Source organism: Eubalaena glacialis, chromosome 15, assembly GCF_028564815.1.
Source record: "Eubalaena glacialis isolate mEubGla1 chromosome 15, mEubGla1.1.hap2.+ XY, whole genome shotgun sequence".
In the NCBI taxonomy this organism is placed as follows: domain Eukaryota; kingdom Metazoa; phylum Chordata; class Mammalia; order Artiodactyla; family Balaenidae; genus Eubalaena; species Eubalaena glacialis.
Window position 1 is genome coordinate 62,098,043 of NC_083730.1, and position 18,937 is coordinate 62,116,979.

At 39.2% G+C, this 18,937-nt stretch overlaps 1 protein-coding gene across 2 annotated transcripts in view; it reads left to right on the top strand.

Annotated features, from left to right (window-relative positions):
- Positions 1–18,937, top strand: part of PTPRM (protein tyrosine phosphatase receptor type M) — a 761,903-nt gene that overhangs the window by 451,884 nt on the left and 291,082 nt on the right. For both annotated transcript variants that reach the window (XM_061169712.1, XM_061169711.1), the window contains exons 10-11: positions 7,820–8,021; positions 10,836–10,938. In XM_061169712.1, coding sequence (XP_061025695.1) covers positions 7,820–8,021; positions 10,836–10,938 — 305 coding nt within the window. The remainder of the gene's footprint in view (positions 1–7,819; positions 8,022–10,835; positions 10,939–18,937) is intronic.

Consider the following 18,937-nt stretch of genomic DNA (forward strand, 5'->3'; position numbering starts at 1 on the left):
GGCCTCTGCCGGGGCTCCTAGGGGTCCTCCTACTACCATTGGTGCCCCCTTCAAGAAAGCAACCCTCCACCTGGCAGCCAACGTGATCTCTTTATAAGGGAAGTCAGATCATTTTATCTTCACACTTAAAATTGTTCAAAGGCCCCTGTTGTATGTCTCCACACTTTCTCCCTTGGGGTACTGAGCACTGCAGGGAATTGCCCCCCCACGTTACCAGCCCCCCCAGGGACCACGCCACCTCGCTGGCTGGGCTGCAGCCACAGGGGCCTTCTTTCTGTCCATTGTCTGTGTCCAGAATGCTCCTGCTTCATGGTCTTAGTTCATGCTGTTCTTCCCCAGACTCTTGGCCTGGCTGACTCCTTCCCAAGTTCAATTAACTGTCATCTCCTCAGGGGACGCGCCCCTGGCCATTCTGAATGGCTGAGCATGGGCCCCGCCCCCAAAATCCCCTTCATCTTAGCATCCTGTTTGTTTCTTCCATGGCACTTAGTGTTTACAAATTATTAATTTACTTCCTGGATGTCTCCCCAGCTCCTCCCCACCCCAGTCCAGATTCTTGGCTGCCCGAGGGCAGGGCCTGTGTCTTCCTGCTGACTGCAGTGCTCGTGCTTGCACAGTTCAGTCAGTATTTCAGTGGCAAGAGTGAATCTGAATTCATGGTGGAGGAAAGAGGACAGAGTTAACTCTCTCACATTCCAAGGAGGTGAGAGTTTATAAGCAAAAGCAGCGTCAGAAAAGCCCAGTGTTTGTGGGGCAGTAAATCTTTGTCCCCTGACCACGACAGAAGAAAATACGATGTCATCCCATGTGAACTTCTGCTGCCAGTGTCCTTGTCCCTGCGGTGAGCCACAGCCACCCCCGCCTCTGCAGGAGACCCTCCAACACTAGCAGCCGCGTGGCTGACAGGGTCTTTAAATGAAAAGAATTGAAGACAGTCTCAGAGACCTCTGTGACAACATTAAATGCACCAACATTCGAATTATAGGGGTCCCAGAAGAAGAAGAGAAAAAGAAAGGGACTGAGAAAATATTTGAAGAGATTATAGTTGAAAACTTCCCTAATATGGGAAAGGAAATAGTCAATCAAGTCCAGGAGGCACAGAGAGTCCCATACAGGATGAATCCAAGGAGAAACATGCCAAGACACACATTAAACAAACTATAAAAAACTAAATACAAAGAAATATATTAAAAGCAGCAAGGGAAAAGCAACAAATAACATACAAGGGGATCCCCATAAGGTTAACAGCTGATCTTTCAGCAGAAACTCTGCAAGCCAGAAGGGAGTTGCAGGACATATTTAAAGTGATGAAAGGGAAAAACCTACAACCAAGATTACTCTACTCAGCAAGGATCTCATTCAGATTCGATGTAGAAATTAAAACCTTTACAGACAAGCAAAAGCTAAGAGAATTCAACACCACCAAACCAGCTTTACAACAAATGTTAAAGGAACTTCTCTAGGCAGGAAACACAAGAGAAGGAAAAGACCTACAATAAAAAACCCAAAACCATAAAGAAAATGGTACTAGGAACATACATATAGATAATTGCCTTAAATGTAAATGGATTAAATGCTCCAACCAAAAGACATAGACTGGCTGAATGCATACAGAAACAAGACCCATATATATGCTGTCTACAAGAGACCCAGTTCAGACCTAGGGACACATACAGACTGAAAGTGACAGTATGGAAAAAGATATGCCATGCAAATGGAAATCAAAGGAAAGCTGGAGGAGCAATTCTCATGTCAGACAGAATAGACTTTAAAATAAAGACTATTACAAGAGACAAAGAAGGACACTACATAATAATCAATGGATCAATCCAAGAAGAAGATATAACAATTTTAAATATTTATGCACCCAACATAGTAGCACCTCAATACATAAGGGAAATGCTAACAGCCATAAAAGGGGAAATTGACAGTAACACAATAATAGTAGGGGACTTTAACACCCCACTTTTACCAATGGACAGATCATCCAAAATGGAAATAAATAAGGAAACACAAGCTTTAAATGACACATTAAACAAGATGGATTTAATTGATATTTATAGGACATTCCATCCAAAAACAACAGAATACACTTTCTTCTCAGCGCTTATGGAACATTTTCCAGGATAGATCATATCATGGGTCACAAATCAAGCCTTGGTAAATTTAAGAAAATTGAAATCGTATGAAGTATCTTTACTGACCATAACGCTATAAGACTAGGTATCAATTACAGGAAAAAAAAAACTAAAAAATGCAAACACATGGAGGCTAAACAATACACTACTAAACAAACAAGAGATCACTGAAGAAATCAAAGAGGAAATTTAAAAATACCTAGAAACAAATGACAATGAAAACACGACCACCCAAAACCTATGGGATGCAGCAAAAGTAGTTCTAAGAGGAAAGTTTATAGCAATACAATCCTACCTCAAGAAACAAGAAACGTCTCAAATAAACAACCTAACCCTACACCTAAAGCAATTAGAGAAAGAAGAACAAAAGAAACCCAAAGTTAGCAGAAGGAAAGAAATCATAAAGATCAGATCAGATCAGAAATAAATGAAAAGGAAATGAAGGAAACAATCGCAAAGATCAATAAAACTAAAAGCTCGTTCTTTGAGAAGAAAAACAAAATTGATAAACCATTAGCCAGAGTCATCAAGAAAAAAAGGGAAAAGACTCAAATCAATAGAATTAGAAATGAAAAAGGAGAAGTAACAACTGACACTGCAGAAATACAAAGGATCATGAGAGATTACTACAAGCAACTATATGCCAATAAAATGGACAACCTGGAAGAAATGGACAAATTCTTAGAAAATCACAACCTTTCGAGACTGAACCAGGAAGAAATAGAAACTATAAACAGACCAATCACAAGCACTAAATTGAAACTGTGATTAAAAATCTTCCAAGAAACAAAAGCCCAGGACCAGATGGCTTCACAGGTGAATTCTATCAAACATTTAAATAAGAGCTAACATCTATCCTTCTCAAACTCTTCCAAAATATAGCAGAGGGAGGAACACTCCCAAACTCATTCTATGAGGCCACCATCACCCTGATACCAAAACCAGACAAAGATGTCACAAAAAAACAAAACTACAGGCCAGTATCACTGATGAATATAAATGCAAAAATTCTCAACAAAATACTGGCAAACAGAATCCAACAGCACATTGAAAAGATCATACACATGATCAAGTGGGGTTTATCCCAGGAATGCAAGGATTCTTCAATATACACAAGTCAATCAATGTGATAAACCATATTAACAAACTGAAGGATAAAAACCATATGATCATCTCAATAGATGCAGAAAAAGCTTTCGACAAAATTCAACACTGATTTATAATAAAAACCCTCCAGAAAGTGGGCATAGAGGGAACTTACCTCAACATAATAAAGGCCATATATGACAAACCCACAGCCAATATTGTTCTGAATGGTGAAAAACTGAAAGCATTTCCTCTAAGATCAGGAACAAGACAAGGTTGCCCACTCTCACCACTGTTATTCAACATAGTTTTGGAAGTTTTAGCCACAGCAGTCAGAGAAGAAAAAGAAATAAAAGGAATCCAAATAGGAAAAGAAGAAGTAAAACTGTCACTGTTTGCAGATGACATGATACTATACATAGAGAATCCTAAAGATGCTACCAGAAAACTACTAGAGCTCATCAATGAATTCGGTAAAGTTGCAGGATACAAAATTAATACACAGAAATCTCCTGCATTCCTATATGCTAATGATCTGAAAGAGATGATCTGAAAAATCTGATAGAGAAATTAAGGAAACACTCCCATTTACCATTGTAACAAAAAGAATAAAATACCTAGGAATAAACCTACCTAAGGAAACAAAAGACCTGTATGCAGAAAAGTATAAGACACTGATGACAGAAATTAAAGATGATACCAACAGATGGAGAGATATACCATATCCTTGGATTGGAAGAGTCAACACTGTGAAAATGACTTTACTCCCCAAAGCAATCTACAGATTCAGTGCAATCCCTATCAAACAACCAATGGCATTTTTCACAGAACTAGAACAAAAAATTTCACAATTTGTATGGGAACACAAAAGACCCGGAATAGCTAAAGCAATCTTGAGAAAGTAAAACAGAGCTGGAGGAATCAGGCTCCCGGACTTCAGACTATACTACAAAGCTACAGTAATCCAGACAGTATGGTACTGGCACAAAAACAGAAATATAGATCAATGGAACAGGATAGAAAGCCCAGAGATAAACCCACGCACCTATAGTCACTTTATCTTTGATAAAGGAGGCAAGAATATACAATGGAGAAAAGACAGCCTCTTCAATAAGTGGTGCTGGGAAAACTGGACAGCTACATGTAAAAGAACGAAATTAGAACACTCCCTAACACCATACACAAAGATAAACTCAAAATGGATTAAAGACCTAAATGTAAGGCCAGACACTATCAAACTCTTAGAGGAAAACATAGGCAGAACACTCTATGGCATAAATCACAGCAAGATCCTTTTTGACCCACCTCCTAGAGAAATGGAAAGAAAAAGAAAAATAAACAAATGGGACCTAATGAAACTTAAAAGCTTTTGCACAGCATAAATGAGACAAAAAGGCAGCTGTCAGAATGGGAGAAAATATTTGCAAATGAAGCAACTGACAAAGGATTAATCTCCAAGATTTACAAGCAGCTCATGCAGCTCAATATCAAAAAAAGAAACAACCCAATCCACAAATGGGCAGAAGACCTAAATAGACATTTCTCCAAAGACGATATACAAATTGCCAGTAAACACATGAAAGGATGCTCAACATCACTAATCATTAGAGAAATGCAAATCAAAACTACAAGGAGGTATCACCTCACACCTGTCAGAATGGCCATCATCAAAAAGTCTACAAACAGTAAATGCTGGAGAGCGTGTGGAGAAAAGGGAAACCTCTTGCACTTTTGGTGGGAATGTAAATTGATACCGCCACTATGGAGAACAGTGTGGAGGTTCCTCAAAAAACTAAAAGTAGAACTACCATATGACCCAGCAGTCCTACTACTGGGTATATACCCTGAGAAAACCATAATTCAAAAAGAGTCATGTACCACAATCTTCATTGCAGCTCTATTTACAATAGCCAGGACATGAAAGCAACCTAAGTGTCCATTCACAGATGAATGGATGAAGAAGATGTGGCACATATATACAATGGAATATTACTCAGCCATAAAAAGAAATGAAATTGAGTTATTTGTAGTGAGGTGGTTGCACCTAGAGACTGTCATACGGAGTGAAGTAAGTCAAAGAGAAAAACAAATACCGTATGCTAACACATATATGGAATCTAAAAATAAAAACCAAAAAAAAAAAGCAATGGTTCTGAAGAACCTAGGGGCAGGACAGGCATAAGGATGCAGACATAGAGAATGGATTTGAGGATACAGGGAGCAGGAAGGGTAAGCTGGGACGAAGTGAGAGAGTGGCATGGACATATATACACTACCAAATGTGAAATAGATAACTAGTGGGAAGCAGCTGCATAGCACAGGGAGATCAGCTTGATGCTTTGTGACCACCTAGAGGGGTGGGATAGGGAGGGTGGGAGGGAGACGCAAGAGGGAGAGGATATGGGGATATATGTATACGTATAGCTGATTCACTCTGTGATACAGCAGAAACTAGCACACGATTGTAAAGCAATTACACTCCAATTAAGATGTTAAAAAAAAAGAAAAAGAAGTTTAGAGAAGAAGGTGTAGGCAAGTCTTAAGCACGGAGCTCAGAAGTTTGAACTTTGTCCCGTACGCATTTGTATCCCATTGAAGTTTTTCATAAGGCCAGTCCTTATGCTAATTATACTGCATCATCACTGCTGGGTTGGGTCTCCCCTTACCCACCAGACTGCTACCTTCCCCCCAGCAGGTACCGTGTTTGAATCACCACATGAGAACCCAGCCCAGAGTACAGTGCTTGGCACACAAGAGACGTGCAGTGAAGATGCTGTGAATGAGGGAATTAATAAATTTGGAGGAGCAGTTATGTTGTCACAGCTTAGATCTGCCTTCTCTACCTCTTCTCTGGAGCTCTCAGGATGGAGTTCAAAGTGCGCAGCTAAGCGCATAGCAGTGACGTTGAAGTCCCCCGACAGCAGCTGCTGGTGGGCGTGGTCTTGTCTCTTGACTCAGAGGAACCTGGTGAGGGAAGCCCATGAGAGGGTTAACAGCAAGTCTGCTGCCTGACTCTGATGGTGTCGTGCACGGCGGTGATTAATATATACAGCAAACATTTTCTTGCCAAAGCGTAGTTGACTCAATCTAAATATTCTTTCAGAGAGGTCTCCTTAATTATAATGACATGCTATAAATATAAGAAGAAAGAATGTCAATTATCACTTGGTATAATAACAGTGTTAGTGTTCATGCACATAAATTATCAGTAACTTTAACCTATCTAAAAGCAAGAAAAGTGCTCAGTTTTGCAATTTAAAACTTTTGAATATGCCACATTTAAAAATTATGCCATTACAAGGAGGAGAAGTTAGCAATCACCCCTAAAATGCATGTTCTTGAAGAGTTGATGAACTACTTAGAGTGAAATTTTTTAAAATGTCATTTGAAAGGGCAAAATTTAAAGACACCTATGTTATATTTATTTTCACACAATCCAGACTCATCCAGAGTGATGTGAACACCCGTCACATGGCAAACATAAAGCTTCCAGAATTGCACTGTGTCCAAAATGGAAACTCCTAGTCATTCGGAGCAATTTAAATTTAAATTTTAGTTAATTAAAATAAAATGACTCACAGACATAGAAGAGATACTTACGGTTACCAAAGGGGGAAGGGAGGGAGAGATAAATCAGGAGTTTAGGATGAACATATACACACTACTATACATAAAATAGATAACCCATGAGGACCTACTGTATAGCACAGGGAACTATACTCAGTATCTTGTAATAACCTATAATGGAAAAGAATCTGGAAAACAATATGTATATATGTGTGTATAATCATATAATTACTTTGCTGTATACCTGAAACTAAACATTGTAAATCAAGTAACTTAAATTTTTTTTAATGATTTTTAAAAATAATAATAAAATGAAATAAATTTTTCAGTTCTGCAGTCTCACCGGCCATGTTTCTAGTGCTCTGTGGCCACTTGTGGTTAGGCGCCACCACATTGAATAGTGCAGAATAGAACATTTCCATCCTGACAGTCCTATTGGACAGCATTGCTCTAAAGAAAAAAGTAAATAGGACACATCGCAAACACCACAGTCACAGCATTAACGGCTACTGACACGCATCTAGGATTTATTTTTGGAGCAGGTATCTTTGCCCACATTAAGGAAAACGCTTAAAAGTGCCCTTGTTCCCAGCATACGATAATCCTATTCAGGGCAAAATCAGACTCTGGCCCCTGGATGAGAGATGAGGCCTTCCCCTTGTCGGGTCCTTATCTGTTTGAGCTGGTTGTCTATTTTGTTATTTTGTTTTAAGCCAGCTGTAATGTAGTTTTCCAACAAGACACTTTGAAAGCAAACAACTTCAAGGTATTAGCTTAAACCTGAACTCATTCTTTATGTTGTAATCTACTGGCTTTCAGTTCCTCTGTCTATAAAAGTAATAACTCATCACAGTTTTGGCTGAGTTCCTGTGCCCCTTCACTGGATCCAGGATTTGAAGAGTCTAGGGGAGCAGGAGAGCTTATCATAAAGCGTCTGACGGTGCATACATCAGGAGGGCTTATTGGATAAAGATGCAGTCTCGGTCGATCTGCCTCAGGTATTTCATCACATCCGTCTTCTCTTACAGATCACCTACAAGGCAGTCAGTTCCTTTGACCCAGAAATAGATCTATCCAATCAAAGTGGAAGAGTTTCAAAACTGGGAAATGAAACCCACTTTCTGTTTTTCGGACTGTATCCGGGAACCACATACTCCTTCACCATCCGAGCTAGCACGGCTAAGGGTTTTGGACCCCCGGCAACAAATCAGTTCACCACCAAAATATCAGGTATCGTACATTCCTGAGCTGTGTCTCTTATCAGAAGTAGCATTTGGGTACTTTCTCATTCCCGTTGTCAAGTCTGCAGAGCTCACCCAAACGTACACGTAAATTCATATTTTTGTAAGTATGAAAATCGGACTCATGGAATTCAATGAAATGCTGCAAATGTTTATCATTTGGGAGCTTCAGATCATCGTCCTGCGTCAGGAAGTAGACACTGTTTTAAGAGTGTGTGTCGGAGAATTCAGACATGAGCGGGAGATGCTGTTCCCAGCACTCTCAGCCCTTCGCAGTCCCAAGTTCCCAGAGCAGCAGTGTCGGGAAAGTCTCCATGGCGAGGTCTCTCACAACGGAGTGCTCAGCAGAAAGGCAGCGTTATGTGGAGTCCCTTCCAGAAGGCTCAGCCTTCCGTGGGGCCTTCACCGTTAGTAGTTTCACGTCCTCAAGAGAGAGGCTACTACGGAGCGGGGGGTGCCAAGCACTTACATCCGCCAGCTTGTTTCTTGTAGAGACTCAATTACACCATCCAACAAAGGACATAATTTGGGAAATATTTCTGGGCATGTGCAACTGTGCAGAAAATGTCTTTGTGCTTCAGACTAGAGGAAATGGAGTTGCCATCTGGTGTGGGATATGCAGCAGCAATAAACACAGTTCCAGGGGACGTTTTTCCTTTTCCATGTTTTCCCCTTTGGATCCGAGTAGGGCAGTATTTGAGTTTGGGCTGTGACTGTTTTGGTTGGGGATAGAAGAGCAGGAGGCAGGTGATGGAGTAACTTCTCATCAGTCAGGGTCAGCTAAGTAATATTTAGCCTGATTTTTATATCTGTTGTCCCTCATGCCTAGTTCTGTGAGAGATTTTCTTTAGGGCTGAAGGAAGGGAAGGAAATACAACACAAGTACTCTAAGCCTTCTACTAGGTTTTGAGGGACGAGTGAGGTTTGGAATTTTGTTTTTTAAGCAATTATAACTTAAGGGATAACTTTGCATTGTGTAAGATTTAATTTATGAGCACAAACTTAACTTGAAATTTAATAGACACTTGATGTTTGATATAAGACATTAGCTTATAAAAACAACATGGAGAGTTGGAAAAGAGGAAGGATACTTCAGAGGTTAGGAAAATGACATAAGTGGTACAGATGCCTGAGTAGAAAGACCACTGGGCCTGGAATCAGAAAATATGAGTTCTAGTTATAAATTTTCCCAGTGCTGCTTCTCTGATCTTGATCAAGTGAATTTACCCCTGGATGTAAATTAAGATGATATTATCTGTTATATGAACTTATCCTGGAGATTTAAAGAGGTAATGTGTGCCAATGTACATACTTCCAAGCCCCTTTTTTGGTAATTTCTCCCTATGGAAGCCATATTTCAAAGATTATTATCTTAAAGAGGCTATTCTTTTAGAAAAAATAATTCATTTTTACCATTTGTATTAGGTAAAAATTCTGGTTGGTGTGAGTCTGGCCACTCTTAGCCCACCAAGTTCAACAGTTCTATGCCAAAGCAAAGCCAGTTGACATTTTAGTTAGCCTGCAAAGGCTCATCAAGAATAACTCTTTGATTTTTCTGGTTCAAAGAAATTACGGATTCTGGGCCCCTATTTTCTACTTCCATGGACCTCAGAGAACTACTCTCTATCCAAAATGTAGTTCTGTGTTATGAACTGGAGTTAATTTTTAACAGAATTAGAGCTAATTTTAATGCTGAGAGGATCCAATGAATGGACCTGAGCTATAACCCATGTCTTTTACATAAAAGCTTCTTGTATGGAAGAGATTTAAAAAACGATACTCGCCAAACTGGCCTCTACTGTCCTCATCAGGGACCCGACCTGAGGGCCTTACAAAGGCCGGTGCCTCTGCGGCCAGCGTCACAGCCTTCGTGCGGGGATGTCTCTTGTGCACCGTGATGACAGAATTACCGAAGAGCTGTTATCTTCTAGTAACGAGCTGAACAATCTAGAAAGCAAAGACTGCCAGGAAATGGCCTTGGAAATGGGATCCGCACTGGGAAGAGGGCTGACATTTGTAGAACTAGATTTGCCCGTCTCTCTTTATCTATTATCTCTTTGAATTCCCGTAATAACCCTGGAGGGTAATTTCTCCTATTTTGATGGATGAGTTAACTGAAGCTTCAGAGATAATTACCGTGCCTAAGCTCTCATGCTGGTGGAAACAAAAGGCAACAGAAAGTCAAGCCCAAGCCTTTCTCACTTCAACTCATTATCTTTTCCGCGGTTGTGCTTTCCCAGAGAGCCCACCGGTGGTCACTAGGTCCAAGCCAGGCCCTCTGACTCCTAAGGACCTCTTCAAATCTCTGGATGGATATTTGGTACACAAGAAACCTTGATTTAGATGGGAGAACTGAAATGATCAGTTTTACGATCCTAGTAATTATTTCTTAAATTTGCATTTAATATTTTAAGAAAAGCACATGTACAGAAAAGCACACAAATTAAATTTATTTTACAGTTTACAATTTAATTACAGTGATGTACATGTATGGATGGATGTAATGGCTACACCCATTTAGCGAGAATCTGAATCGAGAAACAGTATTACTAACACCTCCTAAGCCCCCCTCGTGCCCCCTCCCAGGTTAAACTCAAGACCAAAGTCAACACATGATGGTTTTAACAGCTGTCCCTGATGTTCAGGGTTGGGTAGATACGTAAAGGCTGTTCGTGGTTGGTTCACAGACGCAATTTAAACTAAGTGTGCTGTGTTCTTAATGCTCATTGTAAATGAAAGTAGAAAGGAAACGGAAAAGACAAACCAGAAATCATGAGTCTCCTGTCTCATGCATCTTCCCTAGCACCCTCCATGCCGGCTTATGAACTTGAGACGCCCTTGAATCAAACCGACAACACGGTGACGGTCCTGCTGAAGCCTGCACACAGCCGAGGCGCACCTGTCAGGTACCAAGCGGAGAAGGGGTGGTTTTAGGTGAAAACTGAAGTCAAGTCTCACATGTGTTTTCTGGGGATTTGCTACAGGCCTCGGTCCACATGTAAACCCATATCCTTATGAGCTCTAATTAAAAGAAAGGACTGAGAGGAAGGAAAGGGTTTTGATGTGGGGTGATCAAGTATTGTGTAAAGAGTTTGATTCTGATGCAAGTGGGTTGTTCTTTGAAGATAAGGAACAAAAACCCCAGTCCTTTCGGAGGTGGCTTTACTCCTAAAAGGTAATTGCTCCCTGCAATTTAGTTACCCAAGGTCAGGTGAGCCCTATTCCTTAAATGGACTTTCGTGGAGTGCTTTTGTTTGTTTTGTTTACATGGAGTTTTAAGTCCTTAACCTTCAGTAAATTGGCTAATCTCTCAATTGAATATGTGGTGTATAACTATTTTTTTTAAAGAAACAGGTGATTGGAAAGATGATTGTGAAGTCTTTATTTGAACAGATTTAAGTTTATTACCATGATGTAGGCCTCATTTCTCATCATGTGATGATTTATATAGCTAAGAAATTACAAAGTATAACTTTTACTGTGAATGAATAAGATAAATTTATTCTTCATAGGAAGGAGCAAAGGAATGCCTGAATAACTCTTGAGTATGAACTTGTCATAAGCTCATTAATCTATATAAATGAAATTTCTACTTGTTTCAGAGGGATTCAGATATTTTGTGCTATCAGAGTAGATTCCCTTGAAAATAATCTATTCCTTTGAATAGCGTTCTCCAAGGAAACATTTACATGCACAATTAAGGCTACAGGGCCGGGGGTGGGGTTCCTTTCCCTGTGCCTTTTGTAGAATTTTATTTCATTAACCTTTTGAAACCTGGCCTCTCTTTGATCACGTTTTCACTACAGTATCCAAGGCCGATCCATTGGACTTCTTTCTGCCTGATAAGATATGTAAGTTTCAGTTCACAGACTCAAGATGAAAAACAGACAAGCATTAGCTGATAGAGAATTCACATTAGGGTAGAATCAAAGAAACTTTTATTTGAAAACCCTGCAAAATGATATGAAACAAGTTTTAGATTGTTGACTTACTCAAAATAGTAGCCCATGTAAGGGATTTCGGATCGCCACTCATAGGTGCAGTAAGTGAGAACACTCTGAAATATGTAAAAGCTCTGTTCCAGATGTAAGATATTACTTCTGCAAGAAAAGCGATGCCACTGACACTGCCCAGCCCTTTGGGTTGATTTGTTTGGCACTGAGGGGTTGCACGAACTGAATGACCCCAGGCTCACTCTCACTGTATGGCTGTCCAAGACCCAAGCATACCTATGGCCGCGGGTCAGACTTTTTCACTCCAGCAAGCTGAATTATTATTAAATGAAAATTGACGCTCTGACCGTGGCCTTGAGAACATCGTTTTTTTCTGACCAATTTGAGTTGCTCAGACTCAGCAAAACAGGCCGTTAGGACAGGAGTCCGGGTTCTACCACAGAGGCATCTCGATGAAATGAGAGGGTAGAGGTCATTCACTTTCAGAGCCTCCAAACTGAAGGAAGCCGAAACCCTAACCATTTCTCCAACACTCTACTTTATTCTCATAAAAACTCCTTTCACACATTTTCTATTCTTGTTGCTTCTTTCCTTCTAACCCTTTCAGTTGGATTGCCATCCTCATCTTTGTATAGATCTTTCCAAGTCTAAGTTTTCAAATAACATTTCTTTGGGCAATCCATGTTAGTCCTGTGCCCAGAAACCCTTTTCTTATCTTTTCAAAGTGTCAGTTGTGTCCCAAACGACTACTCATATTTTCCATCATCTGCCTTGCTAAGGCACGGTTTTGTTCTTTTACTTTACACCTTTCTAGTTGTTTTTGGAGACTTTGAAGCCTTACTACTTAGTTAGTTGTAGACATCCTCAGGCTTTTTATTCTTATGTCTATAAAAATACAAATTCAGATGCTGGTCAGGGTGTCTAAAACGCACGTCTCACATCATTTCATCAGGCCCAGCTCTAACTCTGTGAAGATTTCAGTTTATCATGTCACATGCTCTTTCACACCTGTCATACTGCCTGATTTTCCAAGTTCAGCACTGCTTTGCTTTTATGAAATATCATCTTGTTAACTGGCTAAGCATTCCTGGAATTGACCGGGGTCATTTTGCATTCTGCCTCTATGATGCCTTCTTCTACAATGTTAGCAGCTTGAAATGAACAAATTTACTATCTATATCCATCGTGGAAATCTACAATGCTAGAATCAAGATCAATTCTTGTGGCAAACAGTTCAATAAGCATTACAGGGAAATCCACTACAGATGCCACCTTTACTGGAAGGATGCTTGTCTTAAATGGGTAAATTTTATTGGCACAAATTTGAGAGAGGAAATTATCTCAAACTCACCTGTCAAAAAGATTTTTTTTTTTGAGAAAAGTGAATATTCTCTTCAAAGGATTCATTATTATACTACAGCATAATGGGACTGATTATCTATTGAGTAGATGGAAGACCAATATATCTAGAAAGACTAGTTTGGAAAAAAAATGTCCATAATACTCTCAATCTAAATGGGGTATATGAAAATTTTCAATTTCATTTAATGTTTAGAGAAATAAGAACTCTGATTAGGGACTCATAGGGACCTAAAATATAAAGCCATAATGTAGATTGAAACATTTGAACACATCTGGAAATTTGCAAAATGCACATGTAATCAACTGCAATACAAGAAAGCTTTTCCCAAATGGTAAGATAAATACTAGAAGAAGAAATAGAAGTGAACATCTGTTGGCTTTCCTGGATTTTGCACAGAATTATGTGTTCAAAAATACTGTCATTGTGTGATTGCAAAAAACCCATTCTTTTGATTGATTTGATTTTTCTTTAATCCATATTCATTGGTGTTGAAAATTTAGTCATACTTCACTGAGGCACTTTACTAAGTGAGGTGGTTGTATATTGATCCCACTACAAACACTCAGCTTGGTTAATGCGGATTCTTGAAATTGCACTAAACTCTCAGGGTAAATGATTGTTGTCTTTTTATCGATCAGCGCATCAGCTCTGTCACATAAAATTATTTAAATCCTGAGATGGCCAGGAAGAACACAAATTCCATCATTCCAGCCAGTAAACTAGCACCTAGGACAGAATTTTAATATCTGTTCATGGATTCAATTTTTTTTTCTTTAATAAGACAGGGAAAAGCTTAATTTTCTTTTACTCATTTAGAATCACCTCATTTCTCTCTCTTCTTCTCTCCAATGTTTATTACATGCAGACAGAGTCCAACAGAGAAAACCCTAATAATTTGGCAGTAAAAGAGCAACTCTAAATAAAGAATGAGTTTTACACTAACTGTGGTGCTTTTCTTGCACTAACAAAAATTCTGTCTGTGATTTTATTCTTGTGATGTATGTCTTTATATATAATCTGCTGTGTGCAGTAACCCTCATTAATGATGTTTTATACCTTCTAATGGGCTGTAGCTTGAGACTCAATCACGTTTTTGTAATTCAAATGACTCTCATTTTTGTTCCTTAGGCATTGTTGCTTTAATTTGTTCATAAATATTTTGGAGCTCGGTGTCTTCTTAATTAAAACTCAGTGCTTGAATATGTTAACTAATTAAATATTTTGATATTCATTTCAGTGGAATGTTCAAAGATTACCAAATCATTCTTTGATTCATTCATTCAGGAGAAACTGTTGAGTGGGGAAAACATTATTACAGTTGTGTGCCTACAGGGAGGGATGGAAGGAGGGCAGTAATCACAGCAACAACCAAAACATTAACACCGAGGCTGAACCATGTGAATGTAATTTTAATTCATGGCAGCCACTTTGTTCTTCGAATGGTAACGTAGTCCAGATTATTTCTTTTTAATTTTATTGAAGTATGGTTGATTTCCAATATTGTGTTTAATTTCTGCTGTACAGCAAAGTGACTCAGTTATACATGTATATAATTTTTCATATTCTTTTCCATTATGGTTTATCTCAGGATATTGAATATAGTTCCCTGTGCTATACAGTAGGACCTTGTTTATTTATCCTGTATATAAGAGTTCGCATCTGCTAATCCCAACCTCCCGGTCCTTCCCTCCCCCTTGACAACCACAAGTCTGTTCTCTCTGTCTGTGAGTCTGTTTCTGTTTCATAGATACGTTCATTTGTGTCGTATTTTAGATTCCACATATAAGTGATATCATATGGTATTTGGCTTTCTCGTTCTGATTTACTTCGCTTAGTATGATAATCTCTAGGACCGTACATATTGCTGCAAATGGCATTATTTCATTCTTTTATATGGCTGAGTAATATTCATATATATTATATATATATATACACACACACCACATCCTCTTTATCCATTCATCTGTCGATGGACATTTAGGTTGTTTCCATGTCTTTAGCCCCGATTATTTTAATGCTGTGCATTGGCAGTCATTGGTGACTTATACTGTGGCTATCCTGTAAGTTGAATGCTTCCTCAACAGTTATGTTTAAAAAGCAATTTGTGAATAGTTTCTGTTGCTGAGAATCGGGGCCAAAATCTAAAAGCAAATAGGAACTTCACTACCTTATGAATGGGGAAGAGAGGAGGCATAGGGAATGGAAGACATATTTTGCCTAACTTTTTTCAACAATGTGTCCTAGGTAAGTAAGGTTTCAAATGAGATAGGAAATATTTCTTGTTAGTAAAAAGCAAGCATAAATGCTTTATTCATCCAAAACACCTCTGATTTAAAAACAGAAAGACTTGTATCATGTAACACCTGCAGTTTCATAGATAAGTCAAGAATTTGTTTATTTTTATATACTATGTCCAGATTTTTATGAAACTGATTTTGCCTTGAATTTGCTCTCATGGTAGACTGCAAATGTGTGCTATTTTCATTTACTCCTAACATTTTTTTCCTTATGCTGCTTTGTTTTACGTGGTGAAGTAGGAAACGTTCTGATATTAAAGCGTCATTGTTAACTTCAGTATTTCTTGATTTATTCAAATTACTCATCAAATATGCTTTTGTAACAAATTAGACAGAAAATGAAAAATGCATTAAAGGATGCTATTTTTCTCATTATAGAACTCTTTGTCTTTTGAAAAATCCACTCTTAGTCTTAGAAGAAGGTGAAGGACAAGTTTTCATTCCATTGAGGATAAATAGGCAGTAAAGCAATTGTATTTATTTTAAGAAAATGTGTTATATTTCTCATACATATTCCATTTGATCCTGGAGCTGTATGGGAAACGAGCTTTATTCTCTTTGTGGGCCTGCACTCGTGTCCCCAAGCTGGGTATCACACAGCAGTTTTTGTTAAAGGGACTCAGCGTGAGAGTGCCAGGGAGTCTGTGACACTTGCCACCTCGGATGGGACAGTGAAACTAACCTTTGTCAGTAAAAGAAAGGAAAGAGATCATTATTACTAATGAAAGGTAGGAGATAATCATGCATTTTGTTCTAAGAAGTTTGCTATTTTAGGAATTACAATTGTTGGCATATGATTGACTACGGTTTAGAAGTTTGATGTTAGGAAGTATGGACCAGATTCTTTTTACATTTTTTTTAAAGCAGCAGCAATCTATGTGATTGTCTCCCATTTCTAAGTCCCAGGAAAGACATTATCACTGCGTTGTCACCACCTTCTTGGACACCCCTTTCTCTTCTGCTTCATGCAAGGAGCCTTTGAGCATTTCAACATTATAGGGTTCTTGTGAGGATTAAATGAGGTACTGTTTTTCAAATAGTACTTCAAACCGTACTTCGCACACACTAAATGCTACATAAGTGTTTCTTCTTGCTCTGGCACCCTTCAGACTGTAGCAGCAGGTAGTTCTCATTGTTTCTTTTCACACGACCAGCCCTGGGCCTCTACCTTTTCCTTTGTTGGTCTCATTCTCTTCAAATCTGCTATCACGAAAAATCTAATTTGCCATGAAAAATAAATTAAGAATTTAGTAAGTGTGTCTATCAATAAAATCCTAAATAGAATTCCTATAAATTCTAATGTCTCTACTGCATTTTAAATTTTGATTGCCTCTGGTTACCTGTTTATTTATGCATTTGCAAGTTTTGAGGAACTGATACTATAACTAGGTAATGAACTCTCCCCCAACCCCAGTTCTGTACAACAGCTCTTTAAAAAGGTTAGGTGTTTCCATGTTGACCCCTGAGTCATTAGCTAATTATGGTCTTTATCAGCTCTAAACTTAAGTTTATGAATAAACTTAAGCATAAAACAAAAGGAAACCGATCTTCTGTTTAGAACCACTCTAAAAGTAAAGTTTGCAATGTGCCATACAACGAAGAGTCCATGAGACAAGTAACTTGCTTGGCTCAATGGGGTCTGTTGTTGTCTCCACCCTCAAAGAATCTGCTCCTCCTTTCACTTTCTTAAAAGAAAGGTATCTGTTATTCAAGTACCATTTTATGGTCATTCAATCATTATGATTATATTAGAATTTATTCTCCAGATTCTAAAAATTGTCCTTTTTTTTTAAATTTAATTTTATTTATTTTTCTATACAGCAGGTTCTTATTAGTTATCTATTTTATACATATTAGTGTATACATGTCAATCCCAGTCTCCCAGTTCATCCCACCACCACCCCACCCCCACTTTCCCCCCTTGGTGTCCATACGTTTGTTCTCTACATCTGTGTCTCTATAAAAATTGTCCTTTAATCAGAATAGTTTTATCTGTTAGTTTGATCTTGGCTCAGAGGAACCAGTTAAATAGCGATTTGCAAATATTTTATTATTTATCCATAAAAAAATTTATCTCTTTGTATTACTTTCTTGCTGGATGAAAGAAAAAACTATAGTGTAAAACCTTACAATGCAAAGTTGACCTTAAGATCCAAAGATTCTGTAATTTAAAAGTAGCTTCAGGGACTTCCCTGGTGGTGCAGTGGTTAAGAATCCGCCTGCCAATGCAGGGGACACGGGTTTGAGCCCTGGCCCAGGAAGATACCACATGCCGTGGAGCAACTAAGCCCGTGCGCCACAACTACTGAGCCTGCACTCTAGTGCCAGCGAGCCACAACTACTGAGCCCACGCTCCACAACTACTGAAGCCTGCGTGCCTAGAGCCCGTGTTCCACAACAAGAGAAGCCACCGCAATGAGAAGCACGTGCACCGCAGCGAAGAGTAGCCCCTGCCCACCGCAACTAGAGAAAGCCAGAAAGCCTGCGTGCAGCAACGAAGACCCAACGCAGCCCAAAAAAAAAAAAAAAGTAGCTTCATTTTAAATTAACCTATTATAAATCAGTGTATAATGTTCAGATCTACCCAGTACTTTGCTCTAAATTAATTGAAAACTACTGAATCTATCAATGATGAATAAGCAAGATCATTACGGCCTAAAAGATAAGACAGTATCAGGTGTCATGCATGGTCTTTTGGATGGGCAGAGTCAGTCTTCCATCCTTTGACATAGGCGGGAAACTCTTCTAATATTCAAATAATTACTCTGATTATGCATCACATGAATAGCGGACCTAACTCTCTAAAATGACTCCCATGATACAGGGAAAGAACATACTCTTTGGAGTAAATAAACCCAGTTTCAAATCCCAGCTCTCGCAACGACTATCTGTGTGATGGTTACAAATCTCTTAACATCTCTGAGCTTCAGGCCACTCATCTTTCCAAAACAAGGGGTGACGCCACGTTAGCTCGCGGAGCTGCTGTTGGGGTTACATTGACGCAGTAGACACTAGGTTCCGAGCACTGTGTGACTCCCTGGGGATCCAGAGGGGCCTGTCGTGGGCTCTGTTCTCCCGGGGGTTGCAGTCTAGACACATGAGCCCAGTCTAGACACATGAGCTCTGGTCCCCTGTCTCGGGTGCTGAGGAGCCTGAGGGTGGGGCTGTACCTGGGGGGCGGGGGTTGAGTAAGATTCCAGGGAGGAGCTGAGTCTTGACAGATGGATGTTGCCCACGGGATGTATGTCACATGGAGACAGGAGGTTACGTATGTGGCAGGGACTAAATACTG